Source organism: Emys orbicularis, chromosome 10, assembly GCF_028017835.1.
Source record: "Emys orbicularis isolate rEmyOrb1 chromosome 10, rEmyOrb1.hap1, whole genome shotgun sequence".
Taxonomy (NCBI): domain Eukaryota; kingdom Metazoa; phylum Chordata; order Testudines; family Emydidae; genus Emys; species Emys orbicularis.
In genome coordinates, this window is record NC_088692.1 from 1,677,740 (window position 1) to 1,696,200 (window position 18,461).

At 51.3% G+C, this 18,461-nt stretch overlaps 1 protein-coding gene across 1 annotated transcript; it reads left to right on the forward strand.

The window, feature by feature from the left end:
• Nucleotides 1–1,284: 1,284 nt before the first annotated feature.
• SCNN1G (sodium channel epithelial 1 subunit gamma) lies at nucleotides 1,285–17,757 on the forward strand. Its single transcript, XM_065412360.1, has 13 exons — nucleotides 1,285–1,315; nucleotides 4,962–5,286; nucleotides 6,407–6,704; nucleotides 7,480–7,673; nucleotides 9,408–9,511; nucleotides 10,001–10,164; nucleotides 13,283–13,381; nucleotides 14,392–14,509; nucleotides 15,680–15,758; nucleotides 15,848–15,905; nucleotides 16,537–16,598; nucleotides 16,800–16,875; nucleotides 17,380–17,757. Exons 1-13 carry the CDS (start codon nucleotides 1,285–1,287, stop codon nucleotides 17,755–17,757), a joined length of 1,986 nt encoding a protein of 661 aa, XP_065268432.1.
• Nucleotides 17,758–18,461: the final 704 nt, after the last annotated feature.

Here is an 18,461-nt window from a genome sequence, read left to right on the forward strand (position 1 = left end):
GGAATCCTCGGACAGTATCATTGTGACTTGCTCTCCCTGGGGGCAGGTTTTATGTGTCTTGTGTTTGTGTCAACATTGAGAACGTGCCTTGTTCCTTTGAAAGCAATGTTCAGAAAAGACAATGTGCCCACCGCAAGGGCATATTCCCTCGGAGGAGAGCCACCAACCTAGGGACCAGTCTATTCATGTCTGACTTTAAATCAACATTGCTCTGTCAACAACCAAACACGCAACCCAGTTCCTGCCCAAACCTCCTTCGGAGACACCCAGACACCTTTGTTGACTCAGGCGGGTGAGTTAACAAAAAGCGGTGGGGAATAAGAGAACATCCTCAAAATACAATAGCAGCTATTGTTATTTATTTGTATTGCAGTAGTGCCCAGAGTCACCAGTCAGGACAGGGCCCCACTGCACTAGGGGCAGCACAGGGGCACCTGCACCAAATAGCTCACAGCCCGAGAAGACAAGTGACACCGGAAAGGGGTGGGGGAGAGGGAGACCTCCAATAGAGGCACTTTTCATAGACACGGACACTGCTGAATCTTCTTCTGAAGGAACATTATAAATATGTCTGCCCAGGTCAGGAGCGTGATACAGACATTTCTACACACACAGAGCCAACCTCCAAGATACTGCCTGCCCACCCCTCCTCCAATCCACTGCACACTCCCCTCAACACACTGCGCACCCACCCTCTCCAATCCACTGCACACCCCCTACTCACTGCACCTCCCCCTGGTCTAGGCTGTCAGGCGCGGGTGCCAGCCAAGAGGGCGCAGTGGGGAGCGCTGCCCCCCACCCACGGACAGGAGGGGACACTCCCCACCTTTAACCCCTTCTCCTGCCCCATCCCCTCATCCAGGGTTTTCACCTGCCCACTGGGATGCCCCTGTCCACAGGGAGCTGTCCTGGGCATGGGAACCCAAGGCAGCGCTCAGCTGTGGCTGGCCGGTCCCGTGGGCCCAGGCTCACCCCATGTCCCACCAGGGGGGCAGCCACCCCAAGGCTCCTGCCTGCAGCCCAGGCCGCCCCTCTCCCCGCAGCCGCAGCCCCACCGGCTCCGCAGGGAACGGGCCCCGACGCCTGGGCCAAGGGGCCCGCAGGGGCGGGGCAGGCTCAGCACCAGGCCTGCCGGCAGGGGGCGCCGCGGGACCGCTGCGGGCCGGGCAGAGGCGGGGCAGCAACCGGAGCCGGGGCGGCCGCAGGGGTCGGTCGGAGCGCGCCGCTCGCATCCCACAGTGACACCGGCCGCCTCCCTGCCCGCAGCACTCGCCCGCCGGCCGCATGGAGCCCCCCCGGCCCGGAGACACGCGAGGTGAGCGCGCCCCGGGGGCCCGGAGCAGAGCGGGTCCTGGGGGACCCGTGGGGGAGGGACTCGGGGGGGGAGGGATCCTGGGGGCCCCGGAGCAGAGCGGGACCCGGGGGGCTCTGGGGGGGAGGGACCCGGAGGGCTCTGGGGGGCCCCGGAGCAGAGCGGGACCCGGGGGACTCTGGGGGGGGAGGGATCCTGGGGGCCCCGGAGCAGAGCGGGACCCGGGGGGCTCTGGTGGGGAGGGATTCTGGGGGGCCCGGAGCAGAGCGGGACCCGGAGGGCTCCGGGGGGGAGGGACCCGGGGGGCCACGGAGCAGAGCGGGACCCGGAGGACTCCGGGGGGGCGGGACCCGGGGGGCTCTGGTGGGGAGGGATTCTGGGGGCCCCGGAGCAGAGCGGGACCCGGAGGGCTCTGGTGGGGGGGATCCTGGGGGCCCCGGAGCAGAGCGGGACCCGGGGGGAGGGACCCGGGGGGCTCTGGTGTGGAGGGATTCTGGGGGGCCCGGAGCAGAGCGGGACCCGGAGGACTCCGGGGGGGGGACCCGGGGGGCTCTAGGGGGGAGGGATCCTGGGGGCCCCGGAGCAGAGCGGGGCCCGGGGAGTGCGCACCTGCCAGTCCTTGGGCGCTCAGGGTCCACCGGCATCTCCGCCCCGTGGCTCCCATGCGGCTCCTGCCCGTCTCTGCGCTGGGATGAGCCGGGCAGCCTGCGCCAGGCGCTGCGATGCCCCCTCCTGTGTCCGGGCAGCCAGAGCCTCCCCCGGGCAGAGCGGGTCTCGTGTCCCCAGCTCCCCTCCCCGGCCTGGAGACACCGGGAAACACCGGAGCGTTTCAAAGGCGATCCTGTCTCTGCAGCTACCCAGCGCCTGCCCGAGCAGCTGGCGGGGCCGAGCGCGCCTGGCTGGGGAGCTGGCGGAACCCGGCTCCTGGGGCAGGGCAGAGCTTTCCATCCTGTCGTTCTCTCCCAGAGCCAAGGGTCCCAGGACTGAGGGGGGGGGGGGCGCCCATTTACTGCTGCTTCCCAGCAGGAGCCTTGATCCTTCCCAACTTGGATAGGCAAAACCCAGGGCCAGGGGGAGTGCAGGATAATCCGGCAGGTCTGGCCCACCCCAGTTCTGCACAAGGTGAGCCTCAGGCAGGGGGTGACAAAGGAGAGCCCCAATTAGCAGAGAGGTGAGGCTGGTGCCTTCCACAGCTGCTTCAGTTCCACTTCCTAGAGATATCTGGGTAGAAAATAAGTGTAGATCTTTCACCTTAAAATCAGCCAACACTTGTAATAATGAATAACTTAAACCACACGGGAAAGGCTCCTGCCTGGCTCTGGCTTTCAGATGCGGAGGGACCCTTCCTTTGCCACAAATCATGGCCCTGATCCTGGGAAAACTCATGCACCAGAGTAACTTTACTCGTCTGAGTAGCCCCATTAACTTAAATGGGACTGACTGCACCAGTAAAGTTGCTCACTTGATTAAATCTTTTGCAATTGGCTCCCGTGTCCGTATGTACAAAATGATGGTTTCCTATTTCCTGAGTAAACTTCATTTTTCTAACATTTTGTACATTACTGGAGATTTGCACGCGTGCGTGTATTTAGGTCTGGTTTTAAATCGTGTGATTTTCCTTTAAAAGATTTATGAATTCAAGAGACTTGGGCAAATCTGCAATAAGAACAGATTGTAGAATGTGTCATTTGTGTGAAAGTGTTTTGCTATTTTTTGCACAAATATATTTTACAGTGACGCTTCCTAGTTGGGAAATATTTAGCAAAATGATCAGTGATGCACTTAGCAGCTGGCACTGCACCAGGACACTTTCTAGATGCTCAGGTTCCCTGGTACACAAAAACAGGCTAGTACCAGTAATTCTGGGTTCCCGTCTCTGTAACTGCAGCAGTTTCGATTGTAATCAGAGGTCTGTGCTTCCCAGCCTGGCAGCTCTGTCAGTGAGCTGCTATGTGGATATCATGATGCTGTTTGGTGTCTATCACCCTGGAAGTGCCTGTAATTCTCACTTAGGGCCCAATCCGGCAAACACTTCTGTGTAAGAGTAACTTTACTCATGTCAGTAAACCCCGGCGGTGAGATCAACAGTATTTGCAGGATTGGGCCCGCAGTGAATTTGGTGCAGGACGAGCCCTGGCTTAACACAGATCACCTGGATAATTAGCAAAGGGAGCAAGCAAGAAATACCAGAGATAACTGAGCTTGCATTTGCCTCTGCTAGATTTGTGAATGCCCTCCAGAGACCGCTCTCTGCTTAGGGAAGTGGCCTTGTACTCACTTGGTTCCATATTGTTTTAAAATACTGAGTACCTTTCCCAGATAGGGTTGCCAACCCTCCAGGATTGGCCTGGAGTCTCCTGGAATTGGCATTGATCTCCTGGTGACTACTGAAAGCAATCCAGGAGATTTTAATAGGATATTTTAAGAAAATGACATTACGTCATTGGGGGGGGGAGGGAGGGAGGGAATCTCCCAGAATAACTTCAGTCAGAGTTGCCAACCCTATTCCCAGACCCGAAGAAGAGCTCTGTAATGCAAAATCATAGAAGATTAGGGTTGGAAGAGACCTCAGGAGGTCATCTAGTCCAATCCCCTGCTCAAAGCAGGACCAACACCAACTAAATCATCCTAGCCAGGGCTTTGTCAAGCCGGGCCTTAAAAATCTGTAAGGATGGAGATTCCACCACCTCCCTAGGTAACCCAATCCAGTGCTTCACCACTCTCCTAGTGACATAGTGTTTCCTAATATCCAACCTAGACCTCCCCCACTGCAACTTGAGACCATTGTTCCTTGTTCTGTCATCTGGTACCATTGAGAACAGCCGAGCTCCATGCTCTTTGGAACCCCCCTTCAGGTAGTTGAAGGCTGCTATCAAATCCCCCCTCACTCTTCTCTTCTGCAGACTAAATAAGCCCAGTTCCCTCAGCCTCTCCTCGTAAGTCATGTGCCCCAGCGCCCTAATCATTTTTGTTGCCCTCCGCTGGACTCTCTCCAATTTGTCCACATCCCTTCTGTAGTGTGGGGCCCAAAACTGGACACAATACTCCAGATGCGGCCTCACCAGTGCCAAATAGAGGGGAATAATCACTTCCCTCGATCTGCTGGCAATGCTCCTATTAATGCAGCCAAAAATGCCATTAGCCTTCTTGGCAACAAGGGCACACTGCTGACTCATATCCAGCTTCTCGTCCACTGTAACCCCTAGGTCCTTTTCTGCAGAACTGCTGCTTAGCCAGTCGGTCCCCAGCCTGTAGCGGTGCATGGGATTCTTCCGTCCTAAGTGCAGGACTCTGCACTTGTCCTTGTTGAACCTCATCAGATTTTTTTTGGCCCAATTCTCCAATTTTTCTAGGTCACTCTGGACCCTATCCCTACCCTCCAGCATATCTACCTCTCCCCCCAGCTTAGTGTCATCTGTGAACTTGCTGAAGGTGCAATCCATCCCAACATCCAGATAATTAATAAAGATGTTGAACAAAACCGGCCCCAGGACCGACCCTTGGGGCACTCCGCTTGATACCGGCTGCCAACTAGACATGGAGCCGTTGATCACAAAAGCTTGTCTCTCTCACCCATTGCTGGTACAATAAAAGATATTACCTCATCCATTTTGTTTCTTTAAAATATTTTGTCTCCCTCCATGTGTAGAGTTAAACATGGCTCCTGGGAAGACGATCAAAGCCAAGATCAAGAAGACTTTGCCAGTGACTGGCCCTCAGGCTCCAACAGTCAGTGAGCTGATGCATTGGTACTGCATGAACACCAATACGCATGGCTGCCGGCGTATCGTGGTATCAAGGGGACGCTTGCGCAGGTTCATCTGGATCCTGCTCACCTTGAGCGCCGTGGGGCTGATCCTGTGGCAGTGTGCTGAGCTCGTCATGTTCTATTACACGGCCTCTGTCTCAGTCACCGTGCAGTTCCAGAAGCTGCCCTTCCCCGCAGTCACCATCTGCAACATCAACCCTTACAAGTAAGCCAGGAGGGGGTGGCTAATTGCTGTATAAATGGCAGTCACACCATTACAGCCAGGGTGAGCGTGTTTTCAGAGGGCACAAGGAAAGTGTTTCTCAGACATTCGTTAAATAATTTCCCCATAAAACTCTTTCCAGCACTGAGCCCCTCAGGAAGCTTATCCTGCTGCTCTGACACCACGGCTCTAATTCCATCTCCTTCCTGTTAGCTCTGCCCTCTTCCCGCAGCACCCTCAAATGCTGCACCTCTACTCCCTGGCTGTGTACACTCCTCAGACATTTGTAGCCATATTTGACTTTCCAGTGCTGAGCCAAGCTAGATGCATTTAGCTCGTTTTATCTTTCTGCACAAGTCAGCCCCCTGATCCTTCCAGTAATGGAGAGCTCAGGCCTAACTAATATTCCAGGCACACTCTCTCCAGCGGGGGGCGGAGAGTTTGCCATCTCCTCTCTCTTGGATGGGACGCCTTGGCATATGCCGTCCAAAATCGCATTGGGTTCTTTTTCCTGCCAAACTGTATAATCTGCTGTCCCTCTCCCTATCCCAATCTCTCTCTGCCATTCCTGCTTTCTGGTCTCTCCTGCCTACGGAGGATCTGCACGTCAGATTGTATTGTCCCAGCTGCATTGACCCCAGGATAAATCTTTTCCATTTCCTGTCCATCTTTCTTCTCTCTCTAGTTTTGGCAATTCCTCTTCGTTTAGTGCAATCCCCCAACGTATTACTATCTGTCACTGCCTTCTCTAGCCTCTCCAGCTCATTAATTAAGATATTAAAGAAGCTCAGACCTTATAGCGACCTCTTCACAGTTCAGTCTGTTGCTGTTTATAATGGCCTGTTGTCCATAGTCCTTCAGTCAATGGGCAATCTCTAGGATCTAGCTTTTACCCAAGCCAATTCAAATTAATTGTGTGATTAAAAGTTCCAGACAGTATATGAAGTGAAGCATCAGTACTAAGTCAGTCTAGGGAGGAGAATGAGGAAGAGCTGGCTGTCCCCTATAATAAGCTATTCATTGTACAATGCATAGGACAGGATAGGACTGCATGGAGTAGTCCAGCAGGGTGACATGCGGAGAATATGGCCTGTTATTTCCTATTACCTTCTCTCCAATGTAGGTATAGTGCAATGAAAGAGCACTTGTCTGAACTGGACAAAGAGACAAAAAATGCTTTGGAGACTTTATACGGATTTTCAGAGGGCAAATCCAAGGTACGTCGGGATGCAGATGACTGGAACGCTACAGGGAGCAAATTTCTTGAAATAATCCCTCTGCTAAAGTTCGAAGACCTCTCTAAGAAGACTGTGACTGAGATTCCAAGTGGCAATAAGCGGAAAATTGAGACCAGTGTCTTTCACCAAGGTTCCAGCATGGTGAATACTGGAGATCCACAAGATGTCGTGGGCTTTCAGTTGGTGAGTTCCATCCCCACGTGGTGACTGGGCGCGGTGTTGGCAGAGGGAGTGGATGTGCTAGGGCAGGCACCGCTGTTTGAGGAGATGACAAGTGTAGCACTGGAGGGAAATGATAAACTTTCAAGAGTTAATTGAGGCTTTAGTGAGGAATAGATACAAAGAACCTTCAAGGATGGAGAGACCCATGTACTGTAGATCTTCCAAATCCAGACCCCTGACATGGGGTGCAATTTTCAGCAGGTAACAGTCATCCACCGGTTCCTTAAACATGTCCATCCACTGCTTCCCGCAGATTATTCCACATACCCACAACCCTCTGGAAGAAAAAGTCCTTTTTGAAATCCAGCCTAAACTGCTTCCTCTTTATTGACAACCATGACACTGGAGAGGTCATTTCTTAGATCCCGCATGATGAGCCCCCACCAGCCATGCTTCTTTAAGGTTATACACATTCCGTTCCTGATGTCCATGCTCACAGGAAAGGTCACTGGTCCCCAAATGAGCCACTTTGCTGCTTCTGTACCTTTTCCAGACTGATCTGCCTTCAGAATGCACACAGTTCTCAACGCGAGGTCTACCAAGGACCTTTTGAAGAGGATCCGTTTATGTATCCCATCATACCTCATTTGTCTTCCTTTTTTTTTTTTCTCCTGCAACTAGAAACTTCCTGCTTGAGTAGCATTGTTCAGTAGAAATCATATTGCAAACCCTTCAGTGGAAAATTACACCACGTCTTCCTCACCTGAAACTCATTTTCCTCCTTTATTATTATTAGTGTGACCCAAACAACAGCAGTGACTGTGCAGTTTACACATTTAGCTCTGGGGTAAATGCTATTCAAGAATGGTACAAGCTGCATTATATGAACATCATGGCACAAATACCCCTGGAGACGAAAGTGAACATGGGCTACTCCGCTGAGGATCTTCTGCTGACGTGTTTCTTCGATGGCATATCTTGTGACACAAGGTCAGTGCACAAAAACTACTCACCAGCCTAACTTCTCACTTCTTAAAATAAATGCCAAACAATTAGGAATTAAATGTTTGTTATTTACAGAGTGCAAATCAGTGTGTTCAGGAATGTACAGAGGATAGAGGAAGCCACTGTCCCTTGCTTACTATCTAGATTAGGCAGACTACACAGTTCAGACTGACCATCAGCCGATCGCCAGGCTCAGAATGGTGAAGACAGATGTGTAAATTGTAACATTGTGTTGCACACGTCTTGCTCTGACGAATTATCGCTGACCAGTTTAGCAGTAAAAGTGCATTTGAAGGTGGGTTGAATGAAGGAGGAGGGTCATTTGGAGCACAAAGAGAGACTGTTACAGTGAATTTCAAACACCAATGGACTTCAAAAGCCAACACACTGCTGAGTCTTCCATTGCACAGTCAGGGATCATATCTGCACCCTGAACCCCCCGTCCAACGTAAGAGTCGTTGGAGCACAGATTGTTTGGCATCGGTTCTGAAACAGACACTGTTAGTAGAATTGGGACCTAGGGCTAAGATTTTGTTAAAATACACTTTTACAAGTCCAAAGTCCAATAGAAGTGCTCCTTTCTGTGTTCCTTGTCCCCTCGGAACTGTTGATTTCAGAAGGAGTTTGGAGTTTCCCTAGGATGCAGATTCGATCCAAAAATGTTCTTATAACTCTTTCTTAATTATTTAACTGGAAACATTTTTAGCAGTCATTTCCCTGCAACATTTGCAGCATTGTGCTAGTGCACAAGAGCCTGGAAATGAGCGCGTCTGGAAACCAGATATAAAGCAAAGTGAAAGAGACCTGTTTTCCAATCTTGAAAAAATATGCATAAAGAAAACAGCACAGGGGATAAATATTAATTAGATCTGAAGATTATTTCAGATTTAACAAGGTCTGGAACATAGGTGAAGATTGCTTAAATATATTAATGTAGCCAGACAGTACCATTTAATGTGGTTGTATTGGTTCAATTTAGTGTGCTCTTAGGGAGAAATTCTGGACCAGAATTTCATTTAGTGACTGCAAAAAGAACAAGGAGTCCTTGTGGCACCTTAGAGACTAACATATTTATTTGGGCATAAGCTTTTGTGGGCTAGAACCCACTTCATCAGCTGCATGGAGTGGAAAATACAGTAGGAAGATATATATATATATATACAGAGAACATGAAAAGATGGGGGTCGCCATACCAACTAACGAGACAAATCAATTAATTTCTCCTGCTGGTAATAGCCCACCTTAACTGATTACTCTCGTTAGAGTTAGTACGGCAACACCCATTTTTTCATGTTCTCTGTGTATATTTATCTTCCTACTGTATTTTCCACTCCATGCATCCGTTCTAGCCCATGAAAGCTTATGTCCAAATAAATGTGTTAGTCTCTAAGGTGCCCCAAGGACTCCTCGTTGTTTTCGCTGATACAGACTGACACGGCTGCCCCCACTCTGAAGGTAGTGACTGAATACCCTAATACATACTTCTCTTCCTGGGACTGTAACGTGTTTGTTGGCTGTTTTATGTATCGATATGGCATGAATATGTACATTGAGCCTCATCACTTAAGTAACAAACAGTCTAATTTAGGACTCTTAACACCTGTTAAACCCGCTTGCTATCTCTCCTATCAGGCTGATGGGAGATCCAGTGAGTAATTTACATTGCCACAGGCAGTTAGATCAGAGCCTAGGATGAAAAAAATGTTTGCTCTCTTTTAGAAACTTCACCCCTTTCCATCATCCACTGTATGGCAACTGCTACACCTTCAATAGTGGAGAAAACGGAAAAGTCCTGACCACCTCTACAGGAGGCAGCGAGTATGGTAAGGGAACCAAGTTAGTAGAGACACTAGAAAGCAGATTGTTCAGGGAACTGCATCCTAAGGGGGTTGACTGACACGTCGGCATTAGACATGTTATCTGATTGTGTTGGTTCAAATGAACATTTCCCCAATCTGTTGCCAAATCACATGAATCAAATGTTGTTGCATCACTAGAGTTTTTCCACCTGAAATTATTCCAATCCTCCCCAGTTATGTAACTTGTTTTTTAATAGGTTTTCAGTAACATTCTAAGTTATCACAGCTATTTATTATTAGTTGTGCTGGATGCTAAAGATTAGCTGCAGGAGTGCTTGGACAGGCATTGATGCACCCAAATGATATCCTGACAGTTCCACTTGAAGCCAAATGTTTAGTCCAAACAGATGATGACAGTTAGAAGATTGTACAGCGACCATAGACTGGTCGACTCTCCCTGAGCTAGGGCTCTAGCTTTTTTAACCCCGTTAATGCTATTTCTTTGTTCTGCAGGATTGCAGGTTGTTCTTTACATAGAGGAAGCAGATTACAATCCCTTCCTGGTGACCTCGACCGGGGCCAAAATCATTGTCCACGACCAGCATGAATATCCCTTTATTGAAGATATCGGGACTGAGATTGAGACTGCAATGGCCACCTCCATTGGGATGCACTTTGTGAGTGGCAGAGATCTTTCTCCTCAGGCTCACAATAGCGCTTACAAACACTGTATTCACTGTGTTAAATAGATCCCGCTGCTGCCTCGCAGCCTCCCGGAATGCTAGCAGAGAGCTGGGAGGGTACATTTAAGCCCCAGGCCTGGCTCTCTCAAGTGCATTAGAAAGCATGAGGCCAGAGAGACAGCCACTGTAATTGCGAGAGCACTCTTTGGAACCACATTTTATTGCTCAGGGGTGAGAGCTGTTGGAAATGCAGCCCTGTGGGCATCCCACACCTATGGGCGACCCTGGTTTTATCCCATGGATTTCTTGACGATTTTGATGTTTTCTACAACGTTTGAGGCACGATCCACACCATCAAACCCCTGGTTTAACTCATGTGCTGTAGCACGGTACAGACATGGTTGTGGTCAAATCAGGTTCTGATGTGGTTTGGCTGCCAGAGCAGACGAGCTAAAGAACAACTCTGACATCTGGCTGTTCTGATTGGATAGATGGGTTCTGTGCTTACTGCCCTCCTGGGCTGGCTGTGAAGAGATCCTTCCAGATGGCCGTGTCTGCACTCGCCTGCCTAGGGAAATCTCCCACCATTGCTATCACTGGGAGTAGGGTGGAGGCTGAAATAAGGTGCTGGGAGTTTCCCAGAGTAGTTCAGTGTAGAGCAGGTGATAGTGTCCTAAGGGGCCTATGCCTGTTGCAGAGAAGCTAAAGATGTGCCATCAGAAGATACAAACTTCCCCATTAATCTCAAGGATCAGTTAAGTGATCATTTGGGCTTTCCTTTTCTCTGCTGTTCACTGTACCATAAACACTCAGCTAAGCTGTTTATTTGGAGTGGCTGGGTGTGCCATGCCATGCCCTGATAGTCCATGCATTAGAAAGGACAGTAGGATAAAGTCTGACAGGTTCAAATGTGCGTATAGATGGCTATCTTCCAGGTGTCTGGATAAACATTAGGGACAAGTGACTTTATAGTGTCTAAAAATATGGGACTTTCCCAAAGAGGCTTGTAGGTTTCTATAAAAGCAGGCATGAGTAATCAGCAGCAGAGGGTTAGATCTCTAGAGACCTAAAATACCTCCCAGTCCTGCCTAACCCCCATGTCCTTGTTCTGCTGTCTACAGAATAAGAACAACTCCACATATCACATTAGCGGAAACTCTACTGGAACAACTCTAGATATTGAAAAACATGGTTTGCCTTGGCATTCCTCAACTATGTCATACACTGCCTTAAAGTCCCAGAGCTGTGTCTTGGGGCAGTAGATTTCTGGCATCAGGTGGTCACAGGACAAGACTTGGTGCCCAGTGAATAAGATAGTCACTCAAACAGAAAAGATTGACACACAAACTCTGACATGGAAGAAGTGCCCTCTCATAATCAATACATTGTTTAGCAGGAAGCCATTGCAAATATTCTGAATGTGTAGGTGGTTAGACTTCGAGTACCCTGAAATATGGTAGTTTTTGCAATACACATAAATAAGATTCAATACATTTCCTTGGAGTTGGGTTTAAGAGCTTACAGACAGTCTGCTTGCATCCGGATGTATCAGAGAAGGTAGAATCCCACTTCCAGTTTCTTCATCTCAGAATCAAAAACTACATCTTGGTGCCATATCAGTAGTGACTCTCATGAGGAGGAAGAATCTAAGCCTGACATTTCCTGGGAGCCTTTATAGAGAGCGATCTGTGATTGTCACAGACGGCTGCTTCACATGCAACCCCCACAGCACTGTCTTCTCAGGGCACCCTGATCAATCCTGCACATGCATCTGGTTGTGCAAAGGAGAGCCCAGTGTGCACACACCCTGAAATGCCCAGGCCACTACACGGCTGTGTGTGCGCACAGATGGGCTGGTACACGGGCACTTCGTATTTTGCAAATGTGGGTTTCTGGCTACATAATGGATGCACATGCATTTCTGTGGCTGCACCAAGACCCTCCACCCTCTAAATATATTGCCCACAATGTCCTAAACCAGACATGGGTAATATTTCCAGCCCCTCGTCCACACACAGAGCAATGCTGTTTCAGTGCAGGAGTGACAGAAAAGGAGCACATGCCACAGCAGAAATTCTACCAAAAGCTGCTATCACAAGCAAAGGGACCCAGTAGCAGATCCTGCGAGGCAGGATTCCTAGCATTAGATCTCTTCCAGGAACTGAAAGAGCGACACTTAAAAGCCATTTCACCTGAATTTTCAAAAGCAACCAGTCTCCTCTTGCTCTCACCAGCCTGACTCCGTGTCTTTCCTTGCCCCTGCCGGGTGTAATTTCAGTCTTTGATTGAAGTAATTGAGCTGCACGGCACAAGTGACTGCAGCCAGGGTTGCTAGGGTCTGGAATTCCTACAGCCCCATAGCTGTGCATAGTGCTTTACAGACAGGTGCTGCCCCTCCGGGCCCCTGGTCCTACAGTCAGAGCTGCTAGCACAGAACCCTGTACCCACATGGAGCCCCTTTGCAGGATCTGTGGCCAAGTCAGACACGGTACGGGCAGGGAGAACGGATGTACAGATGCTTGAATGAGTATTCCTGAGATCTGGTGCACGTCTTGTAGCTCCAGGCATTCTTTTAGGATGCTATCGAACCAGGACTGTTGGTGGGCGAGTGGGAGAGGCAAGGCAGAAGCAGGGAGGTTGGAAGGAGGTAAGCGAGGTAGCCAAGTGCACTAATGGCCTGAACCTCTGAGTTGCTGAGTGCTCCACTGGCTTCAGGAGAGGTTGAGGCCACTCAGCACCTGTCAGGATTGAGCCCTCAATCAGGAGGCCCCTTATTCCAGGCACAGGAGATGGAATGGGAAAAGGTGAACACCCAGAAAAGATTCCGGCTTTGAGGCAGGAGGCATCGCATGGAGGCGTCAAATGTAATTAAGAAAGAATCTAAGAACAATTCTAGCCACATAATCTCCTACATAAAAGCAACCTACGTCCTACAGGCGAATTCACATAAACTATACGGTGTAGGCACAGCCCGGAAGTAGCTTCAGTCCTGCCTCATCATTGTTATCATTTAGGACTGTGACCCAGGGTGTCCAATAAGCAGCACTGAATGGTCTCTTTCCTTCAGCTCTGCTGGGGTCTCTCAAATCAACATTGGTTTTCTGGTTTTCAGACTCGGTCTCACAAGCTAAGCAAACCGTACAGCGACTGCACCGAGACTGGCACGGACATTCCAGTAGCGAACCTCTACAACAAGAGCTACTCGCTCCAGGTAAAGCGCTGTTACATTTGCTTTTTCAGACCCAAGGTGGGAGATGTAATAATTCCCTGATAACCAGAAACTTCTGTGCTTAAACTCTGTACCGTTCCCTTTTTGTTTAAACAGCATCTTAATAACATTTTTAAATCTGCTCTTGGACCAACTTCTGTTGGCGAGAGAGACGCGCTTTCGAGCCGCACCGAGCTCTTCCTCAGGTTTTTCAGTCATTGGGGCGATCCCCGTATACAAACGGCACAGTATTCTGCAGCGCTAGCCCCCAGCCCTGCAGAAGCTCTGCTTCAGGTGAAATGCTTTGGAGCACAGCTGTAGAATACCGTAGTACTTTTAAAATCAGGGTTTTGTTCCAAAGTGATTGAAGCTTGAAGTTGCCTTGGGGATTTTGTCATATGGCAGGAACATTAGCTCGTTATGAAATTCTCTGGCACTGCTGGACTGGAAAATATTTGCCAAACAAATGTTGCAGCTTAGTGTAACCCTTGAAGCCAGAAATTGTGACCCCTGTCAGATAAGACTCCATGAATAACTGATACGATCTAATCTGTGTCCAACCAGCAGAACGCTTACAAAGAAAGTTTCCACTAGTTTTGCATGACTCCTGTCATAGGCTCCGCCTTGAGAGCGTCAGGCATCCTGGTTTCCTCCATGATCATTCCCATTGCTCTTATATTAATTGCTACTTTTTGCAAATCCGGCACCTGGGCTTGATTTTTCTTTGATTGAGTATGAAAATGCAGCCCCCTGTGATGTGATGCCAGCTGAGGTCACACAGACCTCCAGTAGGATTAGTGCATTAAAGCACAGAGCCCTGCACTGCAGTTGGTAGGGACTGAAGATGGGGCCCCACCTACTGGAAATTCCAGCTGAAAATGTTCGTTCCTGCTGGTTCCAACTGACAACCCATTTGGAACAGAGCAGTAAGTGGCAGAACCTAGAAGCAACCCAGGCATCCTTGCGCATTTGTTGACTCATAGAAACCCAACTCTTGGTTTATTTCCCTGCAGATTTGCCTGCATTCCTGTTTCCAGCGGGCCATGGTGGATATCTGTGGCTGTGCCCAGTACGCCCAGCCCTTACCTCCTGGTGCAGAGTACTGCAACTACAAGAAATACCCCAACTGGAGTAAGTTCTCCACAGCATGAGTCAAGTCCCCACACAGCCTCCTTTACCGCCTAGTTACAACCACCAAATGTGCTCCTGACAGACACGCCCCAGCTCAGCCCCTGGCATTAGATCATTACCACACACACTATTCTCGACTGAAATCTCCACCCACACAAGCCCAGCCGGGCTGGAGGAAAGGTGAATCTGCCTTGGCGTAACGCGGGCGCCCTTGCCGGCTTTTATTGCTCAGCCTGGAGATTAGCTCTCTGCTAGCGAGAGCTCCCGTGTCTCTGAAATCCCAGCTACACGCTTCGGACCGCTACTGGGTTGTGCTCTGGTAGCATTTGGAGGCCCCGCCTGAGTCCAGCACTCTGTTGTGCTGGGGTTCTCAGGACAAATGTTTTGGTGGCCAGTCAGAGCGCGGCCACCAACTCTTGCTGGTGGCCACCAACTCTTGCTGGTGGCCACCAACTCTTGCTGGTGGCCGCTCTCACACTTTTTCCTAAAATACTTAATTAGCGTTAGGAAAAACAAACAAATATGCACATAGACAAGTCCAAACCATTGTAACTTATTTATTGCTAGCTAGTAAGGGGACCCGGGGGGTGGTTGGCCAGGGGAGGTAGCGGGGGCCCGGAGCATGAAGCTTTGTGGCTGGGGGATGGGGCCCGGGGCTGGAGCCCAAAGCCCCACGGCTGGAGCCTGCTGCCCCGCCCCCCCAGGGCTGGAGCCCAACGCCTGAGCCCCACCGCCCCTGGGAAGGTGGGGAACTCACCAGCCGCCTGCTCCTCCAGCGTTGCCCAGGTGTCTCCAGAGGGGGGCAGGGCCCAGCCCCCTGCTGGCGGCCCAGCGACCAACCCCAGGGCGGTGCCTCCAGGAGCAACAGGGTGGGGCCGCTGCTTTCCCCTCCCCCCCAAATCACAGTGAAGGAGGCTGTGGCCACAAGGAAAGCCGCTGGTGGCCACTGTGCTAGACTCTGTGCAGACGCATAGCAAGAGCCTGCCCCTGCCCCGGGGAGGAAGTATTTATCCCCATTTTGTAGCGGGGGAAATGAGACCCTCAGAAGAGAGGGGACTTGCCCAAGGCACAGAGGGAGTCTGTCCCAGAGCCAGGAACTGAATGCCGGTCTCCCAAGCCCAGACGCGCTCTGGCTTCCCCAGCCAGTTACCCTGCGCTCTCTTTCTGCAGTGTACTGCTACTACAAGCTGCATGAGAAGTTTGTGAAGGAGCAGCTGGGCTGTCAGCAGATTTGCAAAGAAGCCTGCAGGTGAGTCACTTCTGGCCTATCTGGCAGCAGGAAACGTTCCTCATGCAGGAATTCAGACATACAGCTAACACCAGCCTCTTTTCCCGCAGCTTCAAGGAATGGACGCTGACCACCAGCTTAGCCCAGTGGCCATCTTCAGTTTCTGAGGTGAGCTCCCAGTTCTGCTCCGCTTGCTCAGCCAGCCGAGACCCACAATGAGGGTAGCCGGCGCTGCGTCCAGGCTGGCTTGGTTCCCTCGTGCCTCGGCCCGCAGGATCATTGTCAGGCTGGGGCTTTCCCCTGCTTCTGCTGCTGTGTCCCGTCCTCCAGGGGTTCCCTGCAGTCTCGGTGCGGGCTGCCCTCCCGCCACAGGGAGGGATGAGCCCAGATTTCTCAGTGAGGGGAGATGAGGTTACAAGGGCAAACGGCCTCCCACAACAAAAGGGGGAGGGGAAGCTTCCCAGCTCCAACAGGAACTAGGTAAAATCCAGAGGTGCAGCTTTGGAAGTGAGAGGCCCCTTCGGTATTTGTGAGCATCGGCCTGGTGCTCCTGAGCAGGGGATCTGAACCCTTGCAATGCCTGAGGCTCCCATACCCGGCCAAGGAGCTCACCAGCTAACCTGGAAAGCTGGGGGTTCAGTCTCTCTGGGTCTGCGAGACCCCCCCACCCGGCGGTCGCGTGAGGTCCCCACCACACAGTCATGGCGTTTTAGAATGAAACCCGGGCCAAACGAGCTGTCGCGTCCGGGCTCCCTGGGCTTGCGCTCATGGCAGTTACGTTGTTTTCTTGTTTTCCAAGGACTGGATGCTTCGCGTCCTCTCTTGGGACAAAGGGCAGAAAATCAACAAAATGCTGAACAAGTAAGTTTCCCCCTGTGTATTTCCAGCCGGTGTCCTGAGTTCAGATACAATCGCCGCGGCCCTAACAATGGCAATAGAAAAGAACGCTCCCTTCGACCGGCCTGGCCCTACTCGTCCAACTGGTTCTTTAAATCACTCTTCAGTGAGCCTCACACTATTGTTTGACTAAAGCCAGGGCCTGCTCTCTCTCTCCCTTCCCAGAACGGACCTCGCAAACCTCGTAGTGTTCTACAAAGACCTGAACGAGAGATTCATTTCCGAGAATCCCGCCAACAACGTAAGCTCTGACGTCTGCAAGTGTCGGTTGAGAGCCAGAATGGGTCCAGGGCAGGTAGCAGCAGGACAAGCTCCCCCAAACAGTGCCCTCCAATGTGCCCCAGTCCTGTCCTGTCGCTACCATCTCCAGGGGCATGCGGGGAGTTCAGGTTCCTTGGCTCATTCAGTCCTTGTCCTCTGTCACGTAGGCACCTCTCCTCTAGGAACTGCCCTGAGACAAGTGTCAGTGACTTTTCTGTTTCTGTGTTAGTTGATATTTCTAAAGCATAAGTGAGAGGGGAGCAGGCAGGAAGCTTAGCGACGTGCCCATTACATTTTGCCTTCACATTAGCGACCAGACTCCTCTGTATTGGGCAGGTTGTGTCTAGTTACCCAGCCCCTGGGCACCTTGTGACAGAGGCGGATTGCTCTAGTTCAGAGCCGTCTCCTCACTCGCTGCTGCTGTCCTGGCCCCCGCGGATGCCTGGCTGGTTCCGGCGTAACCTTGCACTCTCTTCTCCTCCAGATTGTCATTCTTCTTTCCAACTTCGGGGGCCAGCTGGGCCTTTGGATGAGCTGCTCTGTGGTTTGTGTCATTGAGATCATCGAAGTTTTCTTCATCGACTCATTCTTCATTGTCACGCGGCGCCGCTGGCAAAAGGCGAAGAAATGGTGGCGTGACCGACAAGCAGCACCCGCTCAGGTTAACGCTCCAGCCAAAGGGGGCCACGACAACCCCGTGTGCATCGACGAGGACCTGCCCACCTTTAACACTGCCCTTCACTTACCACTGCCCCAGGAAAATCACGTGCCCAGGACTCCGCCGCCCAACTACAGCACTTTGCAGCTAGACGCTGCATTCACAGACCCACTGCCCGACACTCTGGAGGGCAGCTGCCATTGACAGTATTTATCTCCTCATCCAGAGGCCAAACTAGGCAATGAACGTGTAATCCGGGTGTCCAGGAGCGAGAGGTGTGTGTCTGGGGGGGGAGCACTGCGGGACTGTTGGGTAGGGCTTAGAGCTCTGGGACTCAGCCCCCCAGCATAGAGCAGTGGCTGGTAACGCCAGGTCCGAGTCCCTGGTGTTTTCCAATGAAAGGGTGCTGGCGCTGGTTTGTGCAGGATGTGGAACTGAGCTGTGATGGGCCTTGCCAAACAGAGACAAGCCACACACCCCTCCCCATTTCATCTGGGTAGGAATCACACCTCGGGAGAAGCGGGCATATCCAGCATAACCCCGCAGCTGCTCCAGGCCTGACCTGTGGGAACAACCCAGGCCTTTGGGATGGCTTGTGTTACTTGGCTCGGGGCAGGCAGAGAGGAAGCTCTGGGAAAAGCGTTAAAACCAGGCAGGTACTGGATGGTGGTGAGGGGAAAGGAAAATGCCACTGTGGGGTCAGATTCTAACCGGTTCGGCTAAACCTCAAGCGGCAGGATTCTGCCAGCCGCCCCCAAGAGAGAAATTCCTTAGCCTGGAGGAGAACCTTGAAAGCCAGTCGAACTCCTCCTGGAGTAAGGCACTACTCAGCCTGAGTAAAAGGGAGCCAGACTCAGCCCCAACCCTTCCTTTAAAATGCCTGAAGTCTAATTTTGAGCAGGATAATG